The sequence below is a fragment of the Propithecus coquereli genome, unplaced genomic scaffold, assembly GCF_000956105.1.
Source record: "Propithecus coquereli isolate 6110/MARCELLA unplaced genomic scaffold, Pcoq_1.0 Scaffold59, whole genome shotgun sequence".
NCBI lineage: Eukaryota > Metazoa > Chordata > Mammalia > Primates > Indriidae > Propithecus > Propithecus coquereli.
In genome coordinates this window covers 6,348,478-6,363,518 of record NW_012151840.1, presented here as the reverse complement: position 1 = coordinate 6,363,518, position 15,041 = coordinate 6,348,478, and the positions used below count along the sequence as shown (strand labels likewise).

Below are 15,041 nucleotides of genomic sequence, written 5' to 3'. Positions count from 1 at the left end.
AAAAAAAAAAAAAGAGAAACTGGTAAAAGAGAATTTTGTGCCCTTAGCTAAGCCATAGGCTTTATGGTTTCGTTCCACCCAGCAGAATGCTCATACTTGGAATGAAATAATAATTTAAGTATCTGCCTTACTGGGTTGTTTTGAGGATTAAATGATTAAGTAGTGCATGTAAAAATATTAGAATAATGCCTGGCACACTCAATAAATGCTTAAAAACAAAACAAAACCCCAAACCCTGTCTCTTCTATTGTGGGTACTGTAATTTTAGTATATTTTATTTAAAACTCTGAAAGCTAAGGAGATACAAGGGAACAAGGCTAATAATAGCAGCTATCTCGTCCTCCTCAGAGTTCTTATCAGCAACTGGACTTTTTAAAGCTTTAAAAATAAAAGTTCCAGCAGCAACTGTTCTTGCTTTAATCCGAACTTGCTAGGAAAGGGTCTGCTTCTTGGGTTGTGAGAGGTGTTGGTTATATATGGTTATTGTTGGGCCTTCTCAGAGCAGGGGGAGTTTTCCTGAACAACTGGATAGTGGACTAGATTTTATTTTTACCTTTATTTTCAAAGCCTCTTCACCTGTTGTTATGATTTAGAAGTGTAAGCATTCTTTTCCCTACTGTAAAAATGGGAAGAGGCCGGGTGCGGTGGCTCACGCCTGTAATCCTGGCACTCTGGAGGCCGAGGTGGGAGCATTGCTTGAGCTCAGGAGTTCAAGACCAGCCTGAGCAAGAGTGAGACCCCATCTCTACTAAAACTAGAAAAAATTAGCCAGGCGTGGTGGCACGCACCTGTAGTCCCAGCTACTTGGGAGGCTGAGGCAGGAGGATCTCTTGATCCCAGGAGTTTGAGGTTGCTGTGAGCTAGGCTGACACCGTGGCACTCTAGCCTGGGTGACAGAGCAAGATGCTGTCTCCAAAAAAAAAAAGGGAAGGAAAAAAAAAACCAGGGCTTGAATATATCAGCTTCCCCAAATCCTCTACTTTTGACTACTTGAGTGCCCCAAGAAGCATAAGAAATCGGAGGATTATTTATCGCTCTTCTTCTGTAAGTTAACATTCAAGGAGACAGTTTAGTAGAGAGGAAAGGGCACTTTTCCACTAACTGGATGTGTGTGGAATGCTTGAGGCTTAGCTAAAACATTTATGCCCTCTCTGCTAATATCCTCATCTATGGAATGAGGACCCATAAGATTATCTGATCTGCCTCCTCTTTGAAGATCAATGAGAGGAAGTACGTGAAGCCCTACATGAGTATAAAATAAATGGAAATGGATAGAGATACTTTTGTTAGTTTCCCATTCTTCTTCCTCTCCAGGAGTCCCGACCTCTACATGTTGTACTAGGAAATGAAGCCTGTGACTTGGACTCCATGGTGTCTGCTCTCGCCCTGGCTTTTTACCTAGCAAAGGTGAGTACTAGGCTGAGGCAGGAGGATCAGTTGAGCCCAGCAGTTTGAGGTTGCCGCGAGCTATGACGCTGCTGCCTTCTAGCCTGGGCAACAGAGTGAGACCCTGTCTCAAAAAAAAAAAAAAGATGAGTACCTGAGTCCCTTAGAATTAAAAGATTTAGATTGAAGACCTAGCTCTGTCACTTACCAGCATTAGGTAAGTTAAATCCTTTAACTTTGCTGAGTCTCATGGCACTGTCTATAAAATCTGAAATGATAATATTTTACAATGTTGCTGTAAGAAATAAATAAGTATATATTAAGAATTTTTACACCATAAAAGTGATATTCAAACAGTTTATTCTTGTGTTCCATATAGGTATCAGTGACCTAGTATGTCTTCCTCTTGCCCAGGTCAGCTCTTAAGGACTAATAATCCCTTCTCTGCAGCATTGCATCTAGAACTATGTCTTTTCCATGAGTTTTCTTGTTGACCTTCATGTTACTGTTAAGAAGGAGGGAGGTCAAGAGTCTTCCCTTTATTTTCGTAGACTGGGTAATTGTGGCTTTGAGAAAAGTGGTAACTTACCCAAGCTTATGTTTCCTTTGGTCCCAGTAGTCTTGTTACCTTTTCCCGTCTATTCATTGTGATACCATCTTTTCACTTTCCTATTCAGACGACTGAGGCAGAGGAAGTCTTTGTGCCAGTTTTAAATATAAAACGTTCTGAGCTACCTCTACGAGGTGACAACATCTTCTTCCTTCAGAAGGTTAATATTCCAGAGACCATCTTGATTTTTCGGGATGAGATTGACCTCCATGCGTTGCACCAGGCTGGCCAACTCACCCTCATCCTTGTTGACCATCATGTCTTACCCAAGTAAGTAGAAGAGAATTAAGTTGATACTTACCATGTACCATGTTGGGCTCTGATGAGTGAGATATAAAGAGAGGAAGAAAGAGTTTTTGCTTTCAGGGATCTCATAGGCTAATCATAACTGAAGGGTCATATTAGATATAGAAAGTCAACAGAAAATATAGTCAATTCTCCAGTTGTGTGTATGTCTATGGCATAAAGACATACACCGTAACAATTTAAAAAAATAGAACATGGTGTGTTCAAACTAAAGGATAACTCAAATATCATTTAAATCTGCCTTTGGTATCATTATTTTAAGATTTTATGGCAGATTTATTTACTAGGGACCTTTGACAAATGTTTGCAACTATATTTTTAATTTTTTTTTTCTATGTATTTTTAGTTGTCCAATTAATTTCTTTCTATTTTTAGTAGAGACGGGGTCTCACTCTTGCTCAGGCTGGTTTTGAACTCCTGAGCTCAAACAATCCGCCCACCTCGGCCTCCCAGAGAGCTAGGATTACAGGCATGAGCCACCGCGCCCGGCCTTATTTTTAATTTTTAAAAGATTGCAAAAGTATTTCCTCCATAAACTCTTGTAATTTTAGAATAATATGTTATGGTAGAGTCTATAAATATCTCATTAGTATCTCTTTAACAAGTGTACACAGCTCTAATAATCCTATCCCTAATTTAGGACTGGAAAAAACTGCCAGAAGAACAACACAAGTATGAGACTTTCCTAAGCCTATCTGGCTCCTACTAGTATTAAAATGTATAATTTTTTCCTTGCACACACTATGGTTATAGCAGGACCTTGACAGAGGATAGCGTAAGAGCATTGATCCATCTACTCATTCATTCCATTAATAAACTTTTATTTAGAGGATGAAGGTGAGACAGAGTCCCTGTTCTCATGCTTTCAGTCAGGAAGAGGGAAGTAGGCAAACAGATCATTGTAATGGGTGTTAGAGTTAAGTGATAACTGACAGCGCTCGGGGACAGTAGGTACATGAAGGATGGGATGGTTCATTATACCAGAGGGGAGTTGAGAGCATCGGGAAAAGTTTCCTGGCAGAGTTGACCTTGATCTCAGCCTTGAAAGAGGACTAAGTGTTTGCTCAGTAAATGGAGAGGTTAGGAAAGGTGGTTAGGAAAGGCATTCCAGGCAGAGGGAAATAATAGAAGCAAATGCAGGCAGGCATGAAATAGAATGGTGAGCTAGGGCAACTGGAATTTGTTTTGCACAGCTGGAGCATAAAATATGAAGGAGAAGTAGAGCATGGAAAAAAGATGAGAGAGGTAGGCAGGAGGCAGATCGTAGAGGCTTATAGGCCTTTCTAAAGTGATTGGACTTTATTTTAGGCAATGGGGAACTATTGTAATTATATTTATTCTAGGCCCTAACATAATCAAATTTGCTTTTTTCAAATGATCATTCAGGCAGCTTTGTGAAGAGGGCTTAGGAGAGCTCTTGGTTGGAAGCAGGTGATTGGTTAAGAGACTACTGGAAAATAGTTCAGATGAGAGACATTGAGGGCCTAGCCCTAGAACAAGGCAGTAGCTAACAGAGAGAGGGTTGAAAGCAAGGGCATGAATAGGAATTGGGATAGAAGCCACAGGACCTGGTGACCTGTCTGGAATTTGAGTATTGAGTGGATTGAAGAAACAGGAGCGATTTAGTTGTTGGGTATCAAGGATATCAATTGGAAAAGCAATCCTAAAGGACAGCAAATGTGTGAATAAGATATTTGCAGTAGATGTTTCACAAAATTCACTTATATGCTATTTAAAGATGACTTCAGTTATAACATTAAAGAATTGAGAAGGCCGGGCACGGTGGCTCACGCCTGTAATCCTAGCACTCTGGGAGGCCGAGGCAGGCGGATTGCTTGAGCTCAGGAGTTCGAAACCAGCCTGAGCAAGAGCGAGACCCCGTCTCTACTAAAATTAGAAAGAAATTAATCGGACAACTAAAAATATAGAAAAAATTAGCCGGGCATGGTGGCACATGCCTGTAGTTCCAGCTACTCGGGAGGCTGAGGCAGGAGGATTGCTTGAGCCCAGGAGTTTGAGGTTGCTGTGAGCTAGGCTGACGCCACAGCACTCACTCTAGCCCGGGCAAAACAGTGAGACTCTGTCTCAAAAAAAAAAAAAAAAAAAAAAAGAATTGAGGAGAGTGAGGCAGACAGAGGTAGAAGTGATCAAAGGTCTAAGTGTTTGCATTTTTCTTTATGGGTGGGGTGAAGATTGTTTAGAAGCAGCTGAAGTGCCCCTACTTATCTTTCTTTCTCTTTTCCCCTACCTTTCCCCTTCCACAGAAGTGATGCAGCCCTAGAGGAGGCAGTAGCAGAGGTGCTAGACCATCGACCCATTGAGCAGAAACACTGCCCTCCCTGTCATGTTTCAGTTGAACTAGTGGGGTCCTGCGCTACCCTGGTGACTGAGAGAATCCTCCAGGGGGCACCAGAGATCTTGGACAGGCAAACTGCAGCCCTTCTGCACGGTGAGGGTAGCTTCGGGATTGAGACTTGACTACTTCTATTCCCATCCAAGAGAAGGGAGAGTGGAAAAGTCTAGACTCCTCCAGCCTAACTATATGCTCTCAAAGCCATTCAGCTCATACCAAAGGATGGGATTCTTCTGGGGGACAATTAGGCTTTTGTTTAAAGGCCTATGGGATACTTTGTTGGAGAAAACAGAAAGGAAGCACAGGGCAACAGACCCAGAAGCTTCCTATTAGCGTCACTGTATAATGGAAGGACTAGCCAAAGAAGCAAGAAATGGATTTTAATACTAGTGCCTCCAGGAAATAGTTATATGACCTTGAGCAAATCTCTTAACCTTTCTTGTTCTCATTTTTTCTGTTTGTTAAAAAAGAGAGAGAGAGAGAGAGTTGGACTAGATTGTCTCTTCCAACTTGTAAGATTCTTTGATGGAATTTGGCCTACAGAAGAGATACCATCTCTCTAAGCATACCAAAATCTCCAAGCATTAAGATGCTCAGGCTCTCTTTCTACCTTTTCCCCATTTCCCTGCCTACATTTTAGTTTAGATTTAGGAGGTCTTATTCAGAACACAGTCCCAGTTTCTCGTTTTGTTTTTAGTGGATTTGCAATACAAGTCTCCTGTATTGTGTCCATTTGGTTTGAAGGTTATGTGTATTGTAGTGGTCGTGCATGGAGGGTCATAGGATTGGAGTTCCGCCATCTCCCTTCTCCACAGGAACCATTATCTTGGACTGTGTCAACATGGACCTTAAAATTGGAAAGGCAACTCTAAAGGACAGCAAATATGTGGAGAAACTAGAGGCCCTCTTCCCAGATCTGCCCAAGAGAAATGACATCTTTGATTCCCTACAAAAGGCAAAGTTTGATGTATCAGGTATGAAGTGTTAAGCTGACTTCTCTACTTCCCGCATGAGAAAACAGGTGGGCAGGCCTTGTTCATTATATTCTTAAATAACATTAAAATACTTTCAGAGCATGCATAAAGATTTAAGCTTTACACCAGAGAGAAATGAGGTAGCATGAATCTGATCATGAACTAATTTACTGGATTGTTCTATCTTGGCTCTTAGGTAGGATGAGGAGGAAGATATTAAGAGTCTTAGAGGTTCCAGTCTAATCAGAAAATATAAGACGTATAAATAAAATATGCTGAGGGTATACTAAATTATCAGAGTGAGATCTATATAATAGGTTAGGGAAACTAAGAAACGTTTAGTGTGATTATGCAAAAGACAAAGGAAGAGGACAAAAAAAGCTTCCATAATCTACCCAGTTACCACCTGTGGACATAAAAAAGAAGAAAAAAGAAAAAGGAAGGTACCACATGTACTTTTAAAAAATTTAAACAGGCTAGGCTTGGTGGCTCATGCCTGTAATCCTAGCATTTTGGGAGGCCAAGATGGGAGGATTGCTTCAGACCAGGAGTTTGAGTCTAGCCTGAACAACATAGCAAGACCCCATCTGTACAAAAAATAAAAAATTAGCCGGGCATGGTGGCACGTACCTATAGTCCTAGCTACTTGCGAGGCTGAGGCAGGAAGTTTGCTCAAGCCCAGGAGCTTGAGGTTGCAGTGAGCTGTGATGATACCACTGTATCCTAGCCCAGGCAACAAAGCGAGACCCTGTCTCAAAAAAAAACAAAACAAAAAAAAAATTGAAACAATACAGAAAGGGGAAAAATCAAAAGTAACAGCCTCTGTTCTTGCTTTTGCCCTTCTCTTCAAAGTCCATAGCTCTAAAGGTAACTATTGTCATCCATTTATTTAAAGGTAGTTTTTGATTGTATAATTACATTTTCAGTTATCTCTTTGTTCATTGCTCCAGACGGAGGCTATGTTTTCCCTCTTCCTTGACTCATCTTGGTGTCCTCACCTTCCTGGTCTTGGGCTCCCCTGTTTGACCCCTACTCTCACATCCACTTTTTAGGACTGACCACCGAACAGATGCTGAGAAAGGACCAGAAGACCATCTATAGACAAGGCATCAAGGTGGCCATTAGTGCAATATATATGGATTTGGAGGTAAGAGCAAGATGTTGGTGTGGGTGGGGAGAAAAAATCTTTAGTTATGCATCTAACCTTGCCCCTCATTCCTGGCTCACCTCCAAAATATATCTTTTTTTTTCTTTTTACTTTTTTTCTCTTTTTCTTTTTTCTCATTCACTCACCCACCCATTCTCTCATTCCCGCCTCCAAAATATATCTCGTACCTGTCGTCTTGTCTCCATCTTCACTGTGACTGCCACAGTCCATCATCTGTCACTGTACCACTGTAGAAGCCTCTGTATTGTTTTCCCTGCCTCCACTTTTGCACCCCTACAAACCATTCTTCCCACAGCAGCCAGTGTCTTTCTAAGATATAAATCAAATCATATTGGATCACTCCTCCCTTTACTGCCCTTTCATTGTACTTCTAATACAATCTAAAGGCTTTACCATGGTTTACAGGGCCCTACCTGTTCTGGCCTTGTCTTTTTCTCTGGCCTCATCTCATTCCAGCCCCACTCCTGCACTCACAATACTGTAGGCACACTGGTTTTCTTTCTGTTCCTCACACCATTAAGCTTATTCCCAGCTCAGGGCCTTTGAACTTGCTTTTCTCCTTGCAGATTGACTCTTTCTTATCATTCAGTTCTCAGCACAGATGTCTTCTATTTTGGGAGGTTTTTCCTGACTACCCTAACTGAAGTAATATCCCTTGTGCTCAAGAAACCTCTAGCAGTTACCTTTTTTTTTAAATAGCATTTAATAGACTGAAATAATCTTGTTTCATAGTTTCCTTATTTATTGTGTATTTTCCTATACCAGTTCATCAGCTTCACCAGAACAGGAACCCTGTTTCTTTTGCATCTGCTGTATCTCTAGCACCTTTGACGGTGCCTGATGCATAGTGGATGCTCAGTAAATTTGGTTGAATGGGTGAATGAATATAACCTTAATGGTGGTGTTTTAATACCTAGTTCCATGTCATATTAGTTTAAGTTATTCACCTGATCTGAACATATACTTAAATATTTAAATAATCAAATAAAACAAAATAGCATGGTCTCTTCCCTTAGAGTTTATAACCTTGCTTGGGAAACAAACATTGGAATATAAAAGGCTTGCCAAGTACTATAACCATAGTACAAATTGACACATTTCAGAAATGCCAAGAATCAGCCAGGTGTAGTGGCTCATGCCTGTAATCCCAGCACTTTAGGAGGCCAAGGAAGGAGGATTATTTGAGCCCAGGAGTTCAAGACCAGCCCGGGCAACATAGCAAGAGCCTGTCTCAAGAAAGAGAGAGAGAGAGATAAGAGAGGGAAGGGTGGGAAGGAAGAAAGAAGAAAGAAATGCCAAGAATAGAGAAAAGCCCTGATCTGAAATAGGTCATGATATTATTCACTGGAGTAAATGCTACATGAGATTTTGGAGAAGAATATAGATTGTCAAAGAAGGAAGGGCCAAGGATGCACTTGTTACATGTCTGCTCTTATTTGTATGCCCTGTTATTCTGTTTTAGAATACATATCCCCACAAGGCAAAGACCTTGCTTGTTTGATTGCAAAAGCAGGAGAGCCTTGAACATGTTGGGCACATTACATACATTATCATGTTTTCATTCTTAAAACAATCATATTTGGTTAAGTGTTGTATCTTTATTTTACAGACAAGGAAACTCAGGTCCAAGGAGGTTAGTATACTCCTTGATCATATAGCTAAGAGGTAATAGAGCTGATTTTCAAATCAATTCTGTCTTAATCCAAAGCCTTTATTCTCCCCATTCTGCCACACTGCCTCCCAGCACACAGATAACAGAGAGTAAATACTAAACATCTTTTTTATGGAGCACAAGTCCCCAGTTAACATGCAAAGAAATCTTGATAAATATGTTTTGTTGATGATAACGAGGAGGGTCCAGCTATAGCCTTCATCCCTCTCCATTTCTTTCCTTTCAGGCCTTTCTGCAGAGGTCTGACCTCCTTGCAGATCTCCATGCTTTCTGCCAGGCTCACAGCTATGATGTCCTTGTCACCATGACTATCTTTTTCAACACTCAAAATGAGCCAGTGCGGCAGTTGGCTATTTTCTGTCCCCATGTGGCACTCCGAATGACGGTGAGTCTCTTGCCCTTCTCCAACCTGAGGGCCTTACAGAGCTTGTCTGTATGCACCTCTGTGCTCTACAGCTTTGTGCTATAAGGACGTCTCCTTGGTTCTTATATTATCATATTTACACAGAGGTCCCTTGACCTGTTTCCAGAATCTCCCCTCCTTGCTTTTTTTCCATTCTCTCTATATGGTACCATTGTTGAGAAAGGGAGATTCCAAAGAGACTTACATATACAATTCCTACTTTGGAGGAACTTGAAAGAAATCTGGTTAAAAGGAAATGTTAGGCTGGGCATGGTGGCTCACGCCTGTAGTCCTAACACTTTCGAAGGCCGAGGCAGGAGGATCACTTGAGCCCAGAAGTTTGAGGTTGCAGTGAGCTATGATGACGCCATGGCACTCCAGCCCAGGCAACAACACAGTGAGACCCTGTCTTAAAAAAAAAGAAGGATATGTTATCAATCTGGAGTTAAAACTCCATTCTTGGTTTAATCATTAATTCCTCACCCCTGAAAAATCATTTCCTTTCTTTCTACTCTATTGCCTTGGAAATTAGAAACACAAGAGAAACCTTTTTTACTACTTACCATGCAGGAATTAATTAATTATTCTGTATAGTGTGAACTCTGCAGAGAAGTGATCTAGGACCAGCTTTGTTTTCCTTCCTGATCTTCCATTTGGCCACCTTCCCTACTTCTTCCCCTTTCTGTTCCTCTGTTGGTCGCTGATTATCCCAGGAAAGAATTTAAAAGTAGGTTTAAGACAGTTCAGGAATTCTTAAGGTTGCCTGGGCTATGCGATGACCACTAAAGACAAAATACAGCCAGATGAACCTTTGAACTCATGGAAAGTGTCTGCCCTTTCCTGCCTCTCTTTGCCTCTGTCCTCTCCCCCAGAAAGCAAATGTGATTTCATTTAGTGTAAGGTAGTTTGGCATTGTGAAAAAAACTACAGCTTTTAAAGTCAGATAAATGTGCTTTTCTGCTCAGGTTTGCACTTGCTCTTTGAGCTAAGGCAAGTCAGTTGACTTCTGAGTCTGGAAATGGCATAATGGTACCTACTGATTGGTTTTATGTGATTGTTAAATGTAATCTCATATGTTAAATACATTGCTAGGCACAGAGTAAGCCCTTAGTACATAGTGGCTCTTACTAATCCTGTCAGGAAGAAAAGGGTGCTTTGGCCATATGAAGTGCCTCTCCCACCTTCCTGAATCTCATCCCCTCTCTGCTGCTCTTCTGAAGCTGATGACTCTGTCGTTGCCCAGGATGCCTCTCCGCTGGGAAACGGGAGTCGTCCTTTCACAGTCTGCCCACCATCTTCTCGCTTCCTCCTGTGTTAGGGGTAGTATAATATATTGATTGAGAATATTGGCTTTGGTGACAGACCTGGGTTCAAATGTCAGTTTTGCTTCTACACAGATCATGACCTTAGGCAAGTTACCTAATCTGTCTAAGCCTCAGTTTGCCTACATGTAAGTGAGGGTAATAGTAATAGGTATGAGGAAAGTGAGACAGTATTTGTAAATGGCCAGATTTTGCACCATACTTGGCATATATCCCACCCCCATTTTGTTCTATTCATTCTTTCTGCCTCTCTCCTTCCTCTGACCTCTAGACAGATGCTAGTCCCATCCCAGCTAAGGACAGAGTTCAAGTTCTTGAGCACATGTATATACTTGGAAACAACACTAGATTAAAAGCTAGGGGTCTTGGGTTCTGGTTCAGATTCAGCCATCATCTACATGATTTTGCTCAAGATACTTAATCTCTCTGAACTCTAATTTCCTTATTAATAAAATGAAATATATGATCTAAAACATTTCTTCTGTTTCTAAAATACTGTGTATATTAGTGACGTTCCTTTTGTTGCAAGCAATAAAACTGAACTCTGGATAACTCAATTTTAAAACGTTTTCTTATCTATAAAGGAAGCCTCTCACTTAGAAGCCTCAGTTCTTTGCTACACCAAGTTATATATCATTTCCCCATTATTGTTTCCTCTGTAGATCTGTGGAGTCCTGGAAAGCTCCCACTCTCCATCCCTGAAGCTGACTCCTGCCCCAAGCACCCACCCTAACCTCCAAGCCTATCTTCAAGGCAATACCCAGGTCTCTCGAAAAAAACTTCTGCCTCTGCTCCAGGAAGCCCTGTCAGTGTATTTTGACTCCATGAAGATCCCTTCAGGGCAGCCTGAGACAGTGGTTGTGTCCAGGGAGCAGGTGGACAAGGAATTGGACAGGGCAAGTAACTCCCTGATTCCTGGATTGAGTCAAGATGAGGAGGACCCTCCACTGCCCCCCACACCCATGAACAGCTTGGTGGATGAGTGCCCTCTGGATCAGGGGCTGCCTAAACTCTCTGCCGAGGCCGTCTTTGAGAAGTGCAGTCAGATCTCGCTGTCACAGTCTGCCACTGCCTCCTTGTCAAAGAAGTGACTGTTGGGAGGGCAGGGGATGGATGGTGGGTTAGGTTACGTGACCCACCTCAAATGCATGTTTTGAGATGTGTGGAGATTCAGCAATTGTCTTCATTGCTCCAGAATCTGGTATACTGTTTCCATAAAACTGGGAAGAGAAAGATGTGAAAGAAAACAGCTGCTTTAAGAATGGCTTTCTACCTTTTTCCCCAATCTCAACCAATCAGACAAATTTTATTATTTAAATCTGCACTGACTTCCCTGTATTTCATTTGCCAGGGGCACAATGTGGTATAGCCACCGTCCCAGCAGAGTGGGGCAAAAAGAATGTAGACCCCAGAAGTGCCCTCAGTAAAGATCTTGAACAGAACCAGTATCTGTCATGAAACCAAACATTTATCAATTGTCCCCATGTATTCATTTATTCAAGTATTTATTGAATACCTGCTTCAAGCAAGACAGAAAAGAGAGTGGGTTTGGAAATTCTTATTCCAGTTTCCAGCCTTTAGCAGATTTCCAGCTCCATGACTCTTCTTTCTGCCCCAGGTTAGGTGATGGTGTCTGATTCAGAGATGACTGAATTTCTACTCTGAGCTTATTGTGACTGTTTCAGGTCCTCTTTGGGAGCAGATTGGAGGCCACTGTCTTCTGTCCTGATCAAGTGGCCTGGCTCTCTGTTCCTTTGGGTTCCTCTGTCCCAGAGCCAACAGGAACCTTAAAGAGACCCTGAAGACCCCTGATTCTTAAGAATTCAGGTGGCACCCAGGAAGACCTTAACCTCATCGGTGTTCTTCCCCAGAGACAGCAGAACTGCAATGAGAGCCCCGGGTCTGTCCCCTCCCTTAGCAGGTCTATCAATTTCTTGTCCATCTCTTTCTGTTCTTGCTCATATTAAAAGGAAGCGTGGAGTTCAATCCTGCCGCAAACTCTGTGTCTTTTGGCAAGGCACTTCACTATTCTAGGTCTCATTCTACCCATCTGTAAAACAGGGTTTATATTAGATGTACCCTGGTATTCTGTGATCTGCCTCTTGCTGCCATTCTTTCTCTCCTCTGCTTCTCTATTTTTCTTCTGTTTTCCCTGGGAATGTTCGGGGTCGCTGGATTGTCTATATTTCTGTATGATTGTACCAAGGGACTCAACCTCATGTAGCATGTATAGGGGTATGATTTATACCGTAGTGGCCCAGCAGAGAGCTCCCTCCCACTGACTTGTTCTGCATGTTTAGAGTCTCCCTTTTTTCTTCAGACAAACCCATTCCCCCCTTTCCTACCCCACAGCTCTATTCCATGTAAGTTGCCAACAATTTCACTGAACAGTGGGGTGTGTGATGGTTTTGGCATGACATCTTCCAGTATAAGGGGGACAGTCTGACTTCACTTAGAGGATATGTCTGTAGCCATTTGGAAGGTAAAAAATAGTGGTGCGATCACTGAACCAACCAAAGGAATTTATGTTTTGTAACTTGGGTACTTTATTTTGCATTTTATTAAAGTATTAAATACTTTTTTCCTGTTTAGGGTCTTAGTGTCTCTTTTTTACAACTATAATCAAGCCTTTCCATCTGCTATTGTTTTAGCCTCCTAAAGATTCATCTCCCTTCTTCCTACTATATCTAGTATCTTTCTCGGTCAACTATTGGGAATAAGGAGCAACAGGCTTCTATTTCCCCTCATCTTCAGCTTTTCCATTAGTTTATTTCTTCTTCCAGAACCTTCTTTATACATCTGTCTCCCCAGTTTTGCTTGTACTTGAAAAGTAGACCCAAGATAGTCTTACAACCAAAATGGTTTCTACTGTTGCTTTTTTTTTTTTTTAAAGAGCAGCTTTCAGAAGGTTATAAGGAATCTGGAAAGGAGAACAAATTCTCTTCCTAGACTCACCCAAGACTAGCCGCCCTAGGAAATGTACTCTCCTCCCCCAAACCCGCCCCCTCATGGGAGACAGGGTTTTTCTTTTGGGCAAACCTGCTCCTTGGGAGGGGAGGTGGCAAAACCTGTTTGAAGATGAGGTTACCTCCCTTCCACGCCTCCCTCCACCTTGGAGGCAAGAGCAACAATAGCTGAGACAGAAAAAGGGTAAAGGAGTGCTGGGGGCTGGAACAACCAGCTTCCCAACAACTCTGTGTTTAAAGAAGACAGGAGGCCTTGTGACGATGGGAACTGTACAGGAGGCAGGAAAAAAGACATTCGATCTTGGGTAAGTAACATCTTAGCCCACTTGATTAGAAACGGAGTGAATAAATAGTCTTAAGGGACGTCCCCACCATTCAGCTCTCACTAGGTGAAATCTAAGGTGTTCCTCCAGGAGACAAGACTGTAAGAGAATGAATTTGCAGAGAAAGGATGGGGTGGCTCTAGGTAGAAAATATCGGTATGGTATGGAACTGAGGAACGGGATTCCAGGATAATTCCCTAGTTTAAAAATAAAGGAAGTTTCTGTATTTTATATCTGATAAATCTGCACATTATTCTCTAACCCTTACCATCCAGAATGGCCATCAGGAAAGCTGACCCAGAACTGAGTTTAGGTCCAGGTTCTCCTTCCCGGCAAATCTTTCTCCTTACTTTCTTCCCCTACCCCTCTGCTTATGCCATTTTCCCCTAGCCACTCCCCAGTACGGTGGAGGAAAGGCAGGCCTGACAAGGTGCCATCTTTCCCAACTTTGCCCAGTGGTAGCTGGGTGGGTCTGTCTGGGTTCCAGCCAATTGTAATGTGGGACATCACTCAGCCCTACTTTGTAGGTGGAGCAACAGCCATAGAGGTAAATATGATTAGCTTTACATTCCATCCTTCCTCTGCTCCTAAACCCAATGGTAGGTAGGTAATCTGCTGCTAGCAAGTGGTGAAGGACGGAGAAACATCTCTTTAGGAGACGAGAGATCTGAGTTCCTTTTAAGGCCCACCCTCTACTCTGTACCTTAATTACTGTTCTTCACTCCAATGTCTCCACCTACTACTACCCAGTTCCCTTAATCTTTTCTTCTGCGTCAGAGAGAATGCAGAAACAGCAGAACTGGGAGAGGCTCTGAGACTTGGGGAACTGGAGCTGAAGGAGGAATGGCAGGATGAAGAATTTCCTAGGTGAGGAAATGTGAGGGCAGCTGGGAGAAGGGAGGGATGGTGAATTAGAACTTGAAGGGGGCCAGGCATGGGGGCTCACAGTTGTAATCCTAATACTCTGGGAGGCCAAGGTGAGAGGATCATTTGAGCTCAGGAGTTTAAGGCCAGCCTGAGCAATATAGCAAGACCCCATCTCTACAAAAAATAGAAAAGTTAGCCAGGTATGATAGCGTGCACCTGTTGTCTCAGCTAATCAGGAAGCCGAGGCAGGAGGATCGAGTAAGCCCAGGAGTTTGAGGTTGCAGTGAGCTATGATGATGCCACTATACTCTAGCCTGGGCCTCAGAGAGAGACCCTGCCTCCAAAAAACAAATTGAAAGAAAAAGATGAGAAAAAGAAAACAAAAGTGATAAAACCATGGCACGGAAAGAGAACCTATAAATTGATACTTGGCTTGATGTTAGCCTATGTCTCTGCCCTCTTTTAACAAACACATTGACTGCCACACTAGAAAAAGAAAATTTTTCCCCTGGGGCCATAGTGTTTTATTAAAACAAAATGATCCTTTCTAATTTGTTTTTTTTTTTTTTTTTTGCCCTTTTCCATCCTTGGTTTGCAGTACATCTTATTTTATTTGCTTCTTTATTTATTCATTTGATCTCAATGTTAATTCAACAGTTTTCTACATCTGATTTACTAAGAGATGGCAAAG

The 15,041-nt window shown here is 42.1% G+C and overlaps 2 protein-coding genes across 3 annotated transcripts in view; both read left to right on the top strand.

Moving 5' to 3' along the window:
- The window catches only part of PRUNE (prune exopolyphosphatase), an 18,189-nt gene extending 5,406 nt beyond the window's left edge, over nucleotides 1-12,783 (top strand). Inside the window, exons 2-8 of one of the 2 annotated variants that reach the window (XM_012658919.1) lie at nucleotides 1,315-1,407; nucleotides 2,064-2,266; nucleotides 4,567-4,751; nucleotides 5,471-5,629; nucleotides 6,682-6,776; nucleotides 8,696-8,854; nucleotides 10,857-12,783. In XM_012658919.1, coding sequence (XP_012514373.1) covers nucleotides 1,315-1,407; nucleotides 2,064-2,266; nucleotides 4,567-4,751; nucleotides 5,471-5,629; nucleotides 6,682-6,776; nucleotides 8,696-8,854; nucleotides 10,857-11,285 — 1,323 coding nt within the window. In that variant the 3' untranslated portion in view covers nucleotides 11,286-12,783. Of the gene's footprint in view, nucleotides 1-1,314; nucleotides 1,408-2,063; nucleotides 2,267-4,566; nucleotides 4,752-5,470; nucleotides 5,630-6,681; nucleotides 6,777-8,695; nucleotides 8,855-10,856 lie in introns of those variants that run through there. The other variant, XM_012658920.1, reaches the window with a different exon arrangement.
- A 638-nt stretch (nucleotides 12,784-13,421) lies between these two features.
- Nucleotides 13,422-15,041, top strand: part of BNIPL (BCL2/adenovirus E1B 19kD interacting protein like) — an 8,084-nt gene continuing 6,464 nt past the window's right edge. The window contains exons 1-2 of the mRNA XM_012658613.1: nucleotides 13,422-13,465; nucleotides 14,234-14,350. Of these exons, the coding sequence (XP_012514067.1) occupies nucleotides 13,422-13,465; nucleotides 14,234-14,350 (161 nt within the window). The remainder of the gene's footprint in view (nucleotides 13,466-14,233; nucleotides 14,351-15,041) is intronic.